Source organism: Pseudophryne corroboree, chromosome 11, assembly GCF_028390025.1.
Source record: "Pseudophryne corroboree isolate aPseCor3 chromosome 11, aPseCor3.hap2, whole genome shotgun sequence".
In the NCBI taxonomy this organism is placed as follows: Eukaryota; Metazoa; Chordata; class Amphibia; order Anura; family Myobatrachidae; genus Pseudophryne; species Pseudophryne corroboree.
This window is the reverse complement of record NC_086454.1, coordinates 15,961,865-15,978,685: the sequence shown is the minus strand read 5'-3', so window position 1 is coordinate 15,978,685 and position 16,821 is coordinate 15,961,865. Positions and strand designations below refer to the sequence as shown.

The 16,821-nt window shown below is 48.7% G+C and overlaps 1 protein-coding gene across 1 annotated transcript in view; it reads left to right on the top strand.

Moving 5' to 3' along the window:
- PDHX (pyruvate dehydrogenase complex component X) overlaps positions 1-12,519 on the top strand; it is a 146,230-nt gene extending 133,711 nt beyond the window's left edge. The window contains exons 9-11 of the mRNA XM_063946303.1: positions 25-183; positions 10,030-10,094; positions 12,155-12,519. Coding sequence (XP_063802373.1) covers positions 25-183; positions 10,030-10,094; positions 12,155-12,419 — 489 coding nt within the window. The 3' untranslated portion in view covers positions 12,420-12,519. The remainder of the gene's footprint in view (positions 1-24; positions 184-10,029; positions 10,095-12,154) is intronic.
- Positions 12,520-16,821: the final 4,302 nt, after the last annotated feature.

The window sequence follows — 16,821 nt, the reverse complement described above, 5'->3', positions numbered from 1 at the left end:
CGGGATCCTTTTTCCCACCCGCAGCAAATGCCTGATGTAAACGTCACCTGGAACGGCGAAGGGCCGAGCCAATTGCAGTCCATTGACATCTCTATCGCCGTGGCAACCGACCGAGGCCTAATCACTCCTATAATAAAAGAAGCCAGCAGCAAGGGAATTCAGGAGATTGCTGACACGGCAAAGGTGAGATCGGTGTCCCCTCTGCGCCCAGAGAGCGTTACAGCGGCCTGAGACTTAATAACGATAAATAGTATGCGGTTTTCCTAGCAAAAGTAGCCAGATTCCGAGATTTCCTAGTGGATTGCTGCATTTATAAAGCCCCTATGGGAGTATTTGTAATGTTGTTTTGTAAGCGGTAAACAGCGATCGCACAATAGCGCACAAAATGTACACAAGCGGATTGTGTATGCTACAAGCCACAGTGTCTTTCTCCTGTGCCTCTGTCCTGATAAATGACTTGTATACCTGTAGCTGTACGTATAGCACTGACCTGTGCCGCTCTATATGTAAAGCGATGCATTATGGGCCTCGGAGACCAGGGGCGTTTATAGGACATTTTGAGGCCTTCCGCACCAACGTGCAGCCAGGAGATTTCAGGCATCGTCCAGGGCAGGACCCTGATCATTAATGCACACCCTCCTATGTCATTAGATGGAGGATTATTTCCGGAAACCAAATCTACACCGCCCGCCAATACTCCAAGAATTTATGTCAGAAAAAAGGAGAACTATGGCGCTTTAGGTGCTATTGAACTATAACTCCCAGCAGGCGCTGAAAGCATTGTGTGTGTAGTACAGACAGCTGGCAGATCAGCAGTGTCAGCCAGCCCAGGTGGTGCGTCCTGCTTGAGCCATGTGGTCATTTTTCGGACGTCGCCCTCTTCCTGTGTGGCGCAGGGCGATGTAGCTGTAACTGGTGTGGGGGCATACGGATGTAATACACAGATTTCTGTGCACAATACACACAACAGACTGTTGGCTCAGGGTAGAGATCTTTCATGTTAGCGGCTGATCCAGTTAAATATGAGGCCACTTACCGGCTTGTACTGTATGTAGCCCACAAATACAGTATAGGACAGATTTATTGTCGTACTGCAATTAGAGTTCAGCTGGGACACAGCCCCTCACAACTGTAAATCTCTCTGCACATGTTACATTAGCCCCACCTGTAGTGCAACATGGTTATGCCCAAGTGCAAATTTGCTCCTCTGTCTCTGCTTTGCCCCCACTTCTGAATCCACCCCAGTGTCGGAGGTTGTTACTCCTGTTTACTGGTTATTTATAAACCGTGACATGTTGGGAATGAATGCTGTATGTACCAACATAGAAAACTGTGTGCAATTATCTTCTGGATTCCTCTGTGCCGGAAAGAAATCCCTCGTGATGCTGAATTAAATGTGGCTTGAAATTTCAAGTTATCTGCTCTTTGCATAAACATCTCATGAATCTTGGGATGGGAGGGGGAACATGCTGTATAGATATTCCAGCTGATTTGGGGTGGAGGGGAAGAGAGCAAAATCTATAATGAAGTATAATTAAGCTCCTCATTATTCAGTTTGCAGTTACTCCCGCTGCTGTGCGCCGTATACTTCCTCCTACCACTGCGCCCTCTCACCTGCTCCCATAATATAGAATGATCTCGCAGTTTCATGTGGGAAACCTCATTTATATGCAATAATGATGAACACTGCGGTGCTATGGACAAAACGCTTCAGCCCGAGTCACAAGTATATCATACCCCAATTGTTGGTATTTTCTCTCTTCTCTAAGCTTTGATAACTCTCCCCCTAAGTGCACTAGGGGCCTAATTCAGCCCTGATCGCTTGCTAGGGGTTATTTGCAGCGCTGCGATCAGATAGTCGCCGCCTACAGGGGAGTGTATTTTTGCTTTGCAAGTGTGCGATCGCATGTGCAGCCGAGCGGTACCAAAAAGTTTTGTGCAGTCTCTGCGCAGCCCAGGACTTACTCAGCCGCTGCGATCACTGCAGCCTGTCCGGGGCCGGAATTGTCGTTAGACACCCGCCCTGCAAACGCCTGGACACGCCTGTGTTTTTCCAACCACTCCCAGAAAACGGTCAGTTGCCACCCACAAACGCCCTCTTCCTGTCAATTTCCTTGCGACCGGCTGTGCGAATGGATTCTTCGTAAAACCCATCGCAGAGCAACGATCCGCTTTGTACCCGTGCGACGCGCCTGCGCATTGTGATGCATGCGCAGTTCTGACCTGATCGCAGCGCAGCGAAAAAACCTAGCGTGCGATCAGGTCTGAATGACCCCCAAGTTACCTAAACAGATTATGCAGCTAATTTAGTTGGTTGAACCAATAATAATAAGGATAGAGGTAATCGCTTCCACCACAAATCTCTTCATTATATGTGAGCATCACTTATATCCGGGTTGTAGAATGTTACATTATAAATGTTATTTTAGAGAAATTATATTTTAGGTCTCTCCCTCCTGAACAGTCATCGCTAATTATGTCTGAGTACTGATTTAAAGGGTCTGTTTCCTCGTGTTGTCATCCTTTTTCCTCTTCTCACCGCCCCTCCTCACACCATGCAGAACCCCCTCCATGATGTCACCGTCTCCCCTGCCCTACTTTATCACACACCCAGCAATGTGTCACCATCCCGCCGTGCTCACCCGTGGATCAATCATCATACCACTTCCCATTTTCTATATTGAACCCAACTGACGGCAATCTGTGCCTCTGAAGCCGATGGGGAACTACAGTGATAGGAATGCACTGCCAGACTGTCAACACGTGTAGCTGATTAGGCGTGCTGGACATTGTAGTTCCCCCTGCGCTTGGAGAGCTGTAGGCTTTCTGCCTCAGAGCTGCACTGTGTGCATTACGTTTGGAAACATGAAACTGGTGCATAGGAAAACTGTGCAGTAACCCCTAGCAACCGGGCAAGGCTGCCTCTTTAATTTAATTGCATTAGAAAGACGTTTCACCCGTTGCTATGTAATTTGTGGAGGCTTCTGACAGCTGCTGGATTTATAGGATGTTTGGAGCAGTAATAATAGCATTCCGTGATGTCACCGTACAGTGGTACTGATGTCCGTGCGCTCGGGAGTCACTGACGGGACGCTTGTGTAACTGTGCTATAACCGGCCAGCCACACCTACACCTAGAGGAGGGTGCGTCTCTAACTCGTGACTGTGTTCTTGGCTGTGGTGCGATGGTGCAATCCTCTGCCTCCTGAAATGGGCGTTATCCCTTATGCCATGCAGAGGCATGTTCAGGCAGCGTGTGCTGCTTTCCTGCGTTCCTCCATCCATCCACACCCCAGCACAGGCTCGCTCCGGCCGCGCTGATCTTACCGGTTCCCTGATCTCATCTATAAGCACCGTTCCTCTATAGTCCTGAGACTAAGAACCCCAGCGTTGCAGCAGCATGACGCGGCACGCAGTGGATGCAATCATCGTGCGCACTAAACATGTATATCAATGCAGCCATCCATGCACGAGGACTTCATCAGCTTCCGGCCACAGAATACAGCAAAACCTCTAGGGGGAGATGCGTCAACCCTTCCTAAGAGAATATATGGAGACGTTACTCCTAGCAACCCCGTCAGTCTATATATCATTTTAGTGACTGCACTAGACCAAGGGTAGTTAGGAATTGACTAGTTGCTATGGGAAACGTCTCCACTTCTCCTTCTTAGAAAGTTTGATTCATCTCCCCCTATGTGCTATATTTGTTTCTGCCGTCCGTCCTGTAGTTAGACCATTATGGGCTGTATAGTACAGACCGGTTGCAACTCTGAATGGTATACAGTTACATTGCCGGCAGTCAGGATACAGACTGGTTCTGCCCTTTGGCTGCTGTGTGTTCCCAGAGCAGGATTAGCAATGGGGCTGATGGAGCTGCAGCTCCAGGCCCACACCCCGAAATAGGCCCACTGCATCTGCAGCAACACACCCTCCAACAATTGACACACAAAAATAGCTACAAATTCCAAAAGTGGGCGTGGTCACGGGTACAGTGGCGTGGCCACGCCCCTTTTCCTATACTTTCATTGGAAGTTTGGAGAGCCAAAAATCTGTACTGACCATAAAAAAAAGGGACTGTACCTGCCAAAAAGGTCCGGCTGGAGGGTATGCCACTGCATCTGCAGCATGTCTCTGCGTTGTAGATAGGGGAAACAAAAATTACTTTTACTGCAGCGTCCTATTGGGGTCATTCCGAGTTGATCGCACATAGCAACTTTTTGCTGCCCATGCAATCAACTAGACGCCGCCTATGGGGGAAGGTTTTTTTGCATAGCAAGGCTGCGAACCCTTGTGCAGCCGAGCTATGCAAAAACATTTTGTGCAGTTTCTGAGTAGCTCTGGAGTTACTTACCCGCTGCGATGTCTTCAGCCTGTCCGGTCTCGGACCCTCCCTGCAAACGCATGGACACAGCAGCGTGCAAATGGGTCGGAATGACCCCCTATGTCCTGCTGCCAGTCTGCCTGCCCCCTCCGCCATCAACAATTCCCACTCCCTAGCCGCGGCGCAGGTGGAATAAAAGCTGCTGCGGCCAGCAGCATAGATGTGTATGAAAGCGGCGCAGCGGAAGGCATTCATAGCCCTCCCTGCGCCGCATACTCTCTGAGCCCTGGAGCCTCCTCTGCATGTGATGTCACAGAAGTGCCTCCCCACCACAGCCACGCCCAGATCCCCAGAGGCCCTGACTCCGCAACACAGCACCTGGGCTGCCGGCCTGGAAGCCCCGAGATGGCTAATGTAACGGATAGAGTGTGTGATATCGCGGAGGGTAATGTCTGGACGCTGAATCAATGTAAAAGGTGACAATGCTGTGCAGTGCAGTGGGTGTGCAGTGTCACTGACACTGCACAGCACTCTCACCTTTTACATTGATTCAGCCAGTCAGTCGGTTCTGCTAGCCAGTCACTATTGTTAGCGCCGGTGTCCCAGGGAAGTAGACGCACTAAATAAACTACAGCTCCCAGCAGCCCTTAGCGCCAAAGTATTCTGGTGCTAAGGCCTGCTGGGAGCTGTAGTTTATTGCGTGCATCTTCTTCCATGTAATGCGGTGCGTTGGGACAGTGGCGCTAACAATAGTGACTGGCTGCTGTGCGAGTCTCCGGGAGAGCCACTGCCAAAGGGAGGACAGCAGCCTAGCTGCTTCCAGGAGGAGAAGCATTACCCGCCCCTCCCCCACTCGCAGTACCTCCGGGCTCCATCCGCAGCACCCCCACACACCCCCTCCACCACCCGTGGTGGCTCCGGAATCCCACCCGCAGCACCCCCGCACCCGCCCCTACCCGCGGCGGCTCCAGACCCCCACCCGCGGCACCCACCCCTCCCCCACCCACGGCACCACAGCGACACCCCCATAACCACCCCTCCCCCAATCGCGGCACCCCCGGACCCCCTCCTCCATCTGTGTCTCCCCCGCACCCGCCACTCCCCCAACCACAGCACCTACTAGGTGATTCATCAGGCCCTGCATGCGCTGTTCACGCTGTTGCAAGGGGCTATGATCCCTTAACCATCGCACACCCTTTGTCCGTGCAATATTTAACCACTCACACAATTATGATTGGAGGTAATACTCCATATAATACAAATATTGCACGCCACAAGGGTGTGCAAGGGTTAAGGGGGCGTAACCCCTTACGACAGTGTAAAGAGCGCCCTTAGGGCGTGATGAATCACCTAGTAGAGAATAACGGGCGTACATATTTGCTGTTACGGTTAAGGCAGCAATTATTAAACATATTATATAAATGATAATGCCTATGTCAGCTAGTTACATCTGTTATATTTTTTTCATCCTGCAAAGTTCCGTTGTACGTCATTTGTGACTTTGTATGTGTGCAATTAAAGTTGCAGTCTAGCACCAGTAGTACACCGAGTGGTGTTTCGTTGTGTGCACAAAGTACCTAATATGCAAAACTTACGCAATAATACGGTTACGCTACTGCCCTCGGCACCAGGTATCTCGCACCATATGGCGTACGGACAACCAGCAAGTGAGGACACGTCTGTACTTTTGCTGCCTGCATTAAACAAATGTATAATATATATAGTCCGCTCCTTTTTAAACTTTACATAGTTTTACAACGTTACTTTTTTCTATTTGGGAACCTTTAATGTTTTGTAGAAACCAAACACAACTTTGTGAAAATGAATCTTTAAAAAAAAAAAATAGTTTCAGTTCTTGCAGAAACAACTTGTGACTTATCAAGTCACAGCTCCAGCCCGGCACACAATAATCGCTCCATTGTCTGAGCCCCGTTTTGGGTGATAAATTGAATAACGATCCTCTTACTTGGCCCTGTGTCCAGGAGCAGCTATGAAAGACCCCCTGTGTTTGCAGCAGCAGCCCCCCCTATCCTGGTGTGTGGTTCCCGGACACTCCTGATCTAACTATAGGATGGCTTTGCATGGGAGTGGCGGGAGGAATGCCCTGTAAAGTGATATTTCTGGGGAATCTGGGTGTTTCAGAGGCACGTGGTGATCCAGCACTCTGATTAAAGATATAGGATTAGTCAGTCATAAGTCAGGAACATGACCGGAATGGACGCCAGCCATTAAATGTCAATTATCCACTTTAATAAGTGGATCACATTGTGATAAAGAAAGATAAACAAAATTATTAGGTTTACAAAGGTGTGTGCCAAAAATCGGAACGCAAGACTCTGAGGACAGTCAAAAACATGATGCAACATGTACGAGAGCCAATGGGGGTCATTCCGAGTTGATCGCTAGCAGAAAATGGTCGCTGCGCAGCGATGATGCAAAAAAATGGCACTTCTGCGCATGCGGTGCAATGCACACGCGCGACGTACTTTCACAACAGCCGATGTAGTTTCACACAGGGTCTAGCGAAGCTTTTCAGTCGCACTGCTGGCCGCAGAGTGATTGACAGAAAGTGGGCGTTTCTGGGTGGCAACTGACCGTTTCCAGGGACTGGTCGGAAAAACGCAGGCGTGCCAGGAAAAAAGCAGGGCGTGTTCGTGACGTCAAAACAGGAACTGAACAGTCTGAAGTGATCGCAAGCGCTGAGTCTGAAGCTACTCTGACACTGCACAAAATTATTTTGTAGCCGCTCTGTGATACATTCATTCGCAGTTCTGCTAAGCTAAAATACACTCCCAGTGGGAGGCGGCTAACGTTTGCACGACTGCTAAAAACTGCTAGCGAACGATCAACTCGGAATGACCACCAATGTCCGGTGTTATATTGTAACACGGAGCTAAAGCTTCCTCACCTACAGCTAACTTACCTAGTTCTGCGTGCCTTACTGCAACTTTAGCTGCCTGATTTTATCACCAAAACACCAAATGAAAGCATGAACCAGTCAATAAAGGAACATCCTCTGACGGTTGTACGCTGCTGAATGCGGTAGCTGGCCAGCCTGTATGTTGACGTAGTCCTGACCCTGTCCTTAAAGGCCAGTACTCACTGGCAGATCTGGGGAGAGATGTGTGCTGAGCGTGCGGGGGGGAGAGGGGGGGGGGGGGGCGCTCATTTCACCCAGCGGGTGAAGTGAGTGACCCGCTAGATTGGCCTGCATGCAGGCCAATCTAGCACCAGCGATAGCGATGTGCGGGGCTGCGCATCGCTATCGCTGTGGGGGGTACACACGGAGCAATCATGCTTAAAATCTAAGCAATCTAGTCAGATTGCTTAGATTTTAAGCAGCGATCGCTCCGTGAGTTCCCCCCTTTACGAAGGTAATAATCTTTGCATTAAGGATATACAGTACACAGGATGATTCTCATTAAGATGGTCACGGCGAGGCCGCACATTGCTGCTGAGAGAACATCTATAAATACTTTATCACAGTTGTTACTGTAGCCCAGTCCCTGAGTTATTGGGAATACAATACACAAGTGATACTTATCTATGTTTCAGCTGTTATAAATACTCTGCGTGTCATTGGGGAGTTCCAGTGACTGCAAGTCTGAGAGTTTATTAGGAAAAGGCGTAATAGGTTTATAATGTACATGTGGTGGCACATCCCGTACGTATTACAGCATCAGTATGCAGGGGTGCCCAGATCACGCCAACAGTTACACTGCCCCTTTGTCTTCAGAGAATTAAGGATAAGGCATTAGATACTAATCTATGCTTCCAAACATGAGCATATGTACCAACTGAGATTATGTCCTGGTAGTCTTCCAACACCGGATGTATGACCGTCTGTCTTTATCAGAAAATATCAAACACTGTAACAACTGTATATTACAGAGCAGCCAGAGGGGAACAGAAAAGACACAGAAGCGCCCCAATATCTATTGCAGACTCTGCACCCTTAAAATGCAGCTGGGAGCGAGAGCAGTGGGGGTAGGAAAGCAGGAGCACAGGGCAGAGGTGACTGAGCGTGTAGATGGGGAGCAGGAAAGCAGGAGCATAGGTGCAGCAGTATATACATGTGGGCATTATACACAGGTGCAGCAGTATATACATGTGGGCATTATACACAGGTGCAGCAGTATATACATGTGGGCATTATACACAGGTGCAGCAGTATATACATGTGGGCATTATACACAGGTGTAGCAGTATATACATGTGGGCATTATACACAGGTGCAGCAGTATATACATGTGGGCATTATACATAGGTGCAGCGGTATATACATGTGGGCATTATACACAGGTGCAGCAGTATATACATGTGGGCATTATACACAGGTGCAGCAGTATATACATGTGGGCATTATACACAGGTGTAGTAGTATATACATGTGGGCATTATACACAGGTGCATCAGTATATACATGTGGGCATTATACGAAGGTGCAGCACTATATCGATGTGGGCATTATACACAGGTGCAGCAGTATATACATGTGGGCATTATACACAGGTGTAGCAGTATATACATGTGGGCATTATACACAGGTGCATCAGTATATACATGTGGGCATTATACAAAGGTGCAGCACTATATACATGTGGGCATTATACACAGGGGCAGTAGTATATGCATGTGGGCATTATACACAGGTGCAGCGGTATATACATGTGGGCATTGTACACAGGTGCAGCAGTATATACATGTGGACATTATACACAGGTGCAGCGGTATATACATGTGGGCATTATACACAGGTGAAGCAGTATAATCTCCTGGAAATTTGGTGAGTTTTTATCAGGGATGTGCAGAAAAGATAGGCAGGGTTGGGGGTACACTGCATCACCTGCCATATACTTTTTACTCCAGAGTCTTCTTGATTAGAATAATATAAAGAAGATATTTCTAATATATTCTTTGTATTTTGCATATAATGTATATAGTCAGTACCCTGGCTTATACTAAAGTATGACAGGAAAGGCTCTGCCTCACCTCACCGCACGTCACTGGTGCATGTTGTGCCTGGCACACCGAGAAGAACCATTTTGCACGACTGCAGCAATAGTGTATGAGGAGACATCTGTATATTTAGTGACCTCTGAGGTCATCCAGTAACGTCACCTGACACTATTATATACCTATAGGAAGTTGGGACGTGGGGTAAAAGGCCGTGATGTAAAACAATGATCATCTTCCATGTGAATCCCTCTCACATTGTGTAAATGGCGTCGTAGACCCCTCTTGGTGAAGCCGCATTCTCACATCTGCCGTCCCATGTAGTCCTGTAGAAGGAAGCCATTGTGAGAAGTGCTGCTGCGGAGAGGTGGGGACCCTGTCAGCGGGGAGCATGACCCTCACGCTCTGATGTTACAGCACCTGACTGCGTCCCAAAGCACAGAGCGTAGTCTGCGACAGGCGCCAGCAGCTGACGGATCTTCTCTCGTGTTCTACACTGTCCGACTATGTAGCGACAAGACATTATAGACTCTGACACAGGTGACACCTGGCTCCTTACTGTAAATATAGTCTGTCTTATTGCACCAGCGGTGGGGCCAGAGGTAACCTTTTGCCTCTTCAGTGGCTGTGGAACTACAAGTCCCTGCATGCCCTGCCATAGGACCCACATCTGCTTGGACCACCGTTTGCTGAAACCAGCATAGTTGGAAACCTGAATAAACTTTCACTGCATTGTATGTTTCCTCTCCTCAGGTTTTGGCCCAGAAAGCAAGGAATGGAAAACTCCTACCAGAAGAATATCAGGGAGGATCCTTCAGGTATACCCGAAACGTGTCCGCTACGCAGGTTTAGTAGAGTGCGCCCGACGCCCACACGCTACGGAGGCAGATAATTAGATTACTTGGAAACCGTTCAACCCACAAAATCGCAGCCTCCACTTTTCCCCTGATTTATGTGAGCTGTGTAATGAGAGCACAGTATTGTCACAGTCACTAAGAAGAATGAAAGACGGCTAAACAAATCTTATTCATAGGTAACAAGGTCAGGGAGGGTGAGGTGCACTTATCACTTGTAGTCCGAACCTCTGATGGCCCGTAGTGAGGGGAGAGGGAAGTTAAGGGGGGGTGGAATTAGTAGTAAGCACCTAGTGTTTTTCCAAAACCTTTTTGGTGTAAAACGGAACATACAGTCTTTATGCCACTTTTGTGCAACCAAAAAAACTAGCTCCAGATTGACTTCATATAAATGACTAAGGGGAGACATGTACTAAGCAGTGATAAAAGTGGAGAAGTGAGCCAGTGGAGAAGTCACCCATGGGAACCAATCAGCTGCTCTGTATACTTTTATAGTATGCAAATTATAAATGTTACGTCAATGCTGATTGGTTACCATGGGCAACTTCTCCACTGGCTCACTTCTCCACACTTATCACTGCTCAGTACATGTTCCCCTAAATGCACGCACAAAGAAAAATTAAATTTGTCTATAACCCATGTTGCAGGCAGATTTGGGAGAGGGGCGCATTATAGATACAAATGCAGCCACTATATTCTCTGGGGATGCAGCCAACATACCAGCTGTCAGGATCCCGACAGCCAGTGAAATACCCGCGGTCGCAATCCCAACCGCAGCCCCGTATTCCCACTCGAGTGCTGGGTCCACGCCACCACCCCAGTGGGAATATAACCTGAGGCGAGTGAAGCTCGCCATCGTGCCGGAAGCGTGGCGAGTGGGCTCGCTGCCATGCAGCCAGGATTCCGGCTGACGGTATAGTGACAGCCAGCTTCCCGTCTGCTAGTCTCCTGTATGTATTCCATTCTCTGCCATTGGGTGTTAATTACAGGATGGAAGTGACACAAAGTGTCTAATGGGCTGCTGTGGTTTAGCGTAAATATTACATTACTAAATGACCTTTATAAGACCCATAGGGTGGTATTCAAATGATATATCACACCCAATCTCCTTTCTGAAATCATCCCCATTATCGTGTATATCGCACCCATAGTAATCAGGCTTAGCTGCGTAAAGGGTTAGGACGCCGCGCTACCCAGGGGGTAGTGAGCTGAAATGATGATACCACTCCCGTCAGCAGAAACAGAACGGGTGTGGAAGGGGGTGAAAATAATTGAATTCCACCCATAGACTGTGTTTAAAGCTACACCTCCCTAAATTATACTGTATATAGGCCCTCATTCCGAGTTGTTCGCTCGTTAGCTGCTTTTAGCAGCATTGCACACGCTAGGCCGCCGCCCTCTGGGAGTGAATCTTAGCTTATCAAAATTGCGAACGAAAGATTCGCAAAATAGCGAATAGAAATTTCTTAGCAGTGTCTGAGTAGCTCCAGACGTACTCACAAATAGCGATCAGTTCAGGCCGTTTCGTTCCTGGTTTGACGTCACACACACGCCTAGCATTCGCCCAGACACTCCCCCGTTTCTCCAGCCACTCCCGCGTTTTTGCCTGACACGCCTGCGTTTTTCCGCACACTCCCAGAAAACGGCCAGTTTCCGCCCAGAAACACCCACTTCCTGTCAATCACACTACGATCACTTCAACGATGAAAACTCTTCGTTCCGCCGTGAGTAAATCTACTAAGTTCTTAGTAAAATTAATAAGCGCATGCGCACTGCGTACCATGCGCATGCGCATTTTTGCCTTAATCGCTCCGTAGCGAAAATCGGCAACGAGCGAACAACTCGGAATGACCACCATAGTCTCAGCTGTATTTCTTAGTCTTTTTATATACTTCGATATGTGTGTGTACATATATATATATATATATTTTATTATTATTATATATTTATTTATTTTTCACATTTCTTTTTTTACTGTTATTATAATATTTATTTGTATTTTCTCACCCATCCACACGTCACAGCATCTCTAACCTGGGTATGTTTGGGGTCACCGGGTTCAGTGCTGTGATAAACCCTCCGCAGTCCTGTATCCTGGCCGTTGGGCGGTCCCGCACGGAGCTGGCCGTGGCTGCAGATGAGGACGGTAACCCACAGGTCTGCCAGAAGCAGCTGCTGAACGTTACCTTGTCCAGCGATGGCCGGCTGGTCAACGATGAACTGGCATCCATGTTTCTGGATCGCTTCCGAACCAACCTAGAAAACCCAGTCCATTGTGCCCTGGTGTGAGTGGTTGCACTTTGTGTTAGTAAATGGGACACAGCTTTGTTACATGCAGCAATCAAATATTGTTCAGGACGGATTAATAAAGCAAAATAAGTTATTATAAGTCGCAGTGTGCCGCCCTCCTTTCTTACAGACTTTCCTGTACACAGATTTACACTCTTGTGTAATACAGTAGTACTGTGCGTTATCTTACAGCAGCCAATCAGAAGATTGCTTTTATCAGTTGGAGTTTGCATTGTTCCAACCAAAGCGAATGTCTTTTCTGCAGATCTAGAATACAGCGCACTTGTGTTATGATGTAAGCGTGTCAGAGAATTATTATTGTATGTTACTGATATGTGATGAATGTCTGTGTTTATAGCCAGGGGCAGATCTCTAGTCCGGCTCATGCATAATGTACGTTGCTATGGTAACCAAGCACAGATAGGGGCATTTAAAAAAATAATAAAAAACTGTTATGCAATGAAAAGTTGATGTTTCCCGTAGTAACCAGGTTAGAATTAATATTCTCCTAGTAGTGCTTAGGGAAGAAAACCAGACCTCTCTCAGATAGAATGTGACGGCGTGTGATGGCCCATGTACACACACTTATACACTAGGGTTCATTTTTTGTCAGGAGCCAATTAAACTACCAGTATATTTTTGGATTGTGGTAGGAAACCTACACAAGCACAGGGAGAATATACAAACTCCACACAGTTAAGGCCATGGTGGGAATGGAAGCCATGACCTCAGTGCTGTGAGGCAGTAATGCTAACCACTACACCATCCGTGCTGCCCCTGTGCACTATTTTTCATAAAATGTGCTGAAGAGCAGTAGTGTTTAATGAACATGGCTACCATGGAGGGGACCGCCATTGTGGATGAGCCCCTGGGCGTTCTCCCTTAACGTGTCTGCCTGGCTGAGTATGCCTCCCATACCACAATTCCCATCAGTAACCATGTATTACCATTGCAGCACCACTTCCCAATCATGTAACATTCATTTCTCTGACGTCCTAGTGGATGCTGGGGACTCCGTAAGGACCATGGGGAATAGCGGCTCCGCAGGAGACTGGGCACAACTAAGAAAGATTTAGGACTACCTGGTGTGCACTGGCTCCTCCCTCTATGCCCCTGATCCAGACCTCAGTTAGAATTTTGTGCCCGGCCGAGCTGGTTGCACACTAGGGGCTCTCCTGAGCTCTTAGAAAAGAAAGTATATTTAGGTTTTTTATTTTCAGTGAGATCTGCTGGCAACAGACTCACTGCTACGAGGGACTGAGGGGAGAAGAAGCGAACCTACCTGCTTGCAGCTAGCTTGGGCTTCTTAGGCTACTGGACACCATTAGCTCCAGAGGGATCGAACACAGGCCCAGCCTCGGTCGTCCGGTCCCGGAGCCGCGCCGCCGTCCCCCTTGCAGAGCCAGAAGCAAGAAGAACGTCCAGGAAATCGGCGGCTGAAGACTCCGGTCTTCATTAAGGTAGCGCACAGCACTGCAGCTGTGCGCCATTGCTCCCCATGCACACCACACACTCCGGTCACTGATGGGTGCAGGGTGCTGGGGGGGGGGGGCGCCCTGGGCTGCAATAAGAGTACCTTAGCTTGGCAAAAAAACACATAATATAGTCAGTAAGACTATATATGTGTAAAATCCCCTGCCAAAAATATCCTGAAAAAAGCGGGAGAAGTCCGCCGAGAAGGGGGCGGGGCTATCTCCCTCAGCACCCTGGCGCCATTTCCTCTCACAGCTCCGCTGGAAGGACGCTCCCAAGGCTCTCCCCTGCAGTTTCCAAGCTCAATAGGGTAAAAAAGAGAGGGGGGGCACTAAATTTAGGCGCAAACTGTGTATTATAGCAGCTATAGGGGAAAAATCACTGTGTGTAGTGTGAATCCCTGCATTATATAGCGCTCTGGTGTGTGCTGGCATACTCTCTCTCTGTCTCCCCAAAGGACTTTGTGGGGTCCTGTCCTCAGTCAGAGCATTCCCTGTGTGTGTGCGGTGTGTCGGTACGGCTGTGTCGACATGTTTGATGAGGAGGCTTATGTGGAGGCGGAGCAGGTGCCGATAAATGTGATGTCACCCTCTGCGGGGTCGACACCTGAATGGATGGACATGTGGAAGGAATTACGCGACAGTGTCAACTCCTTACATAAAAGGTTTGACGACATAGCAGATGTGGGACAGCCGGCTTCTCAGCCCGTGCCTGCCCAGGCGTCTCAAAAGCCATCAGGGGCTCTAAAACGTCCACTACCTCAGATGGCAGACACAGATGTCGACACGGATACTGACTCCAGTGTCGACGACGATGAGACTAGTGTACATTCCAATAGAGCCACTCGTTATATGATTACGGCAATGAAAAATGTGTTGCACATTTCTGATATTACCCCAGGTACCACAAAAAAGAGTATTATGTTTGGGGAGAAAAAGCTACCAGTAGTTTTTCCCCCATCTGATGAATTAAATGAAGTGTGTGAAGAAGCGTGGGCTTCCCCCGATAAGAAACTGGTAATTTCTAAAAAGTTACTAATGGCGTACCCTTTCCCGCCAGAGGATAGGTCACGTTGGGAGACATCCCCTAGGGTGGATAAAGCGCTCACACGTCTGTCAAAAAAGGTGGCACTACCGTCTCCGGACACGGCCGCCCTAAAGGAGCCTGCGGATAGAAAGCAGGAGGCTATCCTGAAGTCTGTATATACACACTCAGGAATTATACTGAGACCGGCTATTGCTTCAGCATGGATGTGCAGTGCTGCAGCTGCGTGGTCAGATTCCCTGTCGGAAAACATTGATACCCTAGACAGGGACACTATATTGCTAACCGTAGAGCATATTAAAGACGCAGTCTTATACATGAGAGATGCACAGAGGGATATTTGCCGGCTGGCATCTAAAATAAACGCAATGTCCATTTCTGCCAGGAGAGGATTGTGGACTCGGCAGTGGACAGGAGATACAGATTCTAAAAGGCACATGGAAGTTTTGCCTTACAAGGGTGAGGAGTTGTTTGGGGATGGTCTCTCGGACCTCGTTTCCACAGCGACAGCTGGGAAGTCAGCATTTTTACCCCATGTTCCCTCACAGCCAAAGAAAGCACCGTATTATCAGGTACAGTCCTTTCGGCCCCAGAAAGGCAAGCGGGTTAGAGGCGCGTCCTTTCTGCCCAGAGGCAGAGGTAGAGGGAAAAAGCTGCAACATACAGCCAGTTCCCAGGAACAAAAGTCCTCCCCCGCTTCCTCTAAGTCCACCGCATGACGCTGGGGCTCCACAGGCGGAGCCAGGTACGGTGGGGGCCCGTCTCAAGAACTTCAGCGACCAGTGGGCTCGCTCACGGGTGGATCCCTGGATTCTACAAGTAGTATCTCAGGGGTACAAGCTGGAATTCGAGACGTCTCCCCCTCGCCGTTTCCTCAAATCTGCCTTGCCGACAGCTCCCCCGGACAGGGAGGCAGTGCTGGAGGCAATTCACAAGCTGTATTCGCAGCAGGTGATAGTCAAGGTACCCCTCCTTCAACAAGGACGGGGTTACTATTCCACAATGTTTGTGGTACCGAAACCGGACGGTTCGGTGAGACCCATTTTAAATTTAAAATCCTTGAACACTTATATAAGAAGGTTCAAGTTCAAGATGGAATCACTCAGGGCGGTGATTGCAAGCCTGGACGAGGGGGATTACATGGTATCACTGGACATCAAGGATGCTTACCTGCATGTCCCCATTTACCCTCCTCACCAGGAGTACCTCAGAATTGTGGTACAGGACTGTCATTACCAATTCCAGACGTTGCCGTTTGGTCTGTCCACGGCACCGAGGGTATTTACCAAGGTAATGGCCGAAATGATGATACTCCTTCGGAAAAAGGGAGTTTTAATTATCCCGTACTTGGACGATCTCCTTATAAAGGCGAGGTCCAGGGAACAGTTGTTGATCGGAGTAGCACTAGCTCGGGAAGTGCTACAACAGCACGACTGGATCCTGAATATTCCAAAGTCGCAGCTGGTTCCTACAACGCGTCTACTGTTCCTGGGGATGGTTCTGGACACAGAACAGAAAAAAGTGTTTCTCCCGGAGGAGAAGGCCAAGGAGTTGTCATCTCTAGTCAGAGACCTCCTAAAACCAAAACAGGTGTCGGTGCACCACTGCACGCGAGTCCTGGGAAAGATGGTGGCTTCTTACGAAGCAATTCCATTCGGAAGGTTCCATGCAAGGATCTTTCAGTGGGATCTGTTGGACAAGTGGTCCGGATCGCATCTTCAGATGCATCGGCTGATAACTCTGTCTCCAAGGGCCAGGGTGTCGCTGCTGTGGTGGCTGTAGAGTGCTCATCTTCTAGAGGGCCGCAGAATCGGCATACAGGACTGGATCCTGGTGACCACGGATGCCAGCCTTCGAGGTTGGGGGGCAGTCACACAGGGAAGAA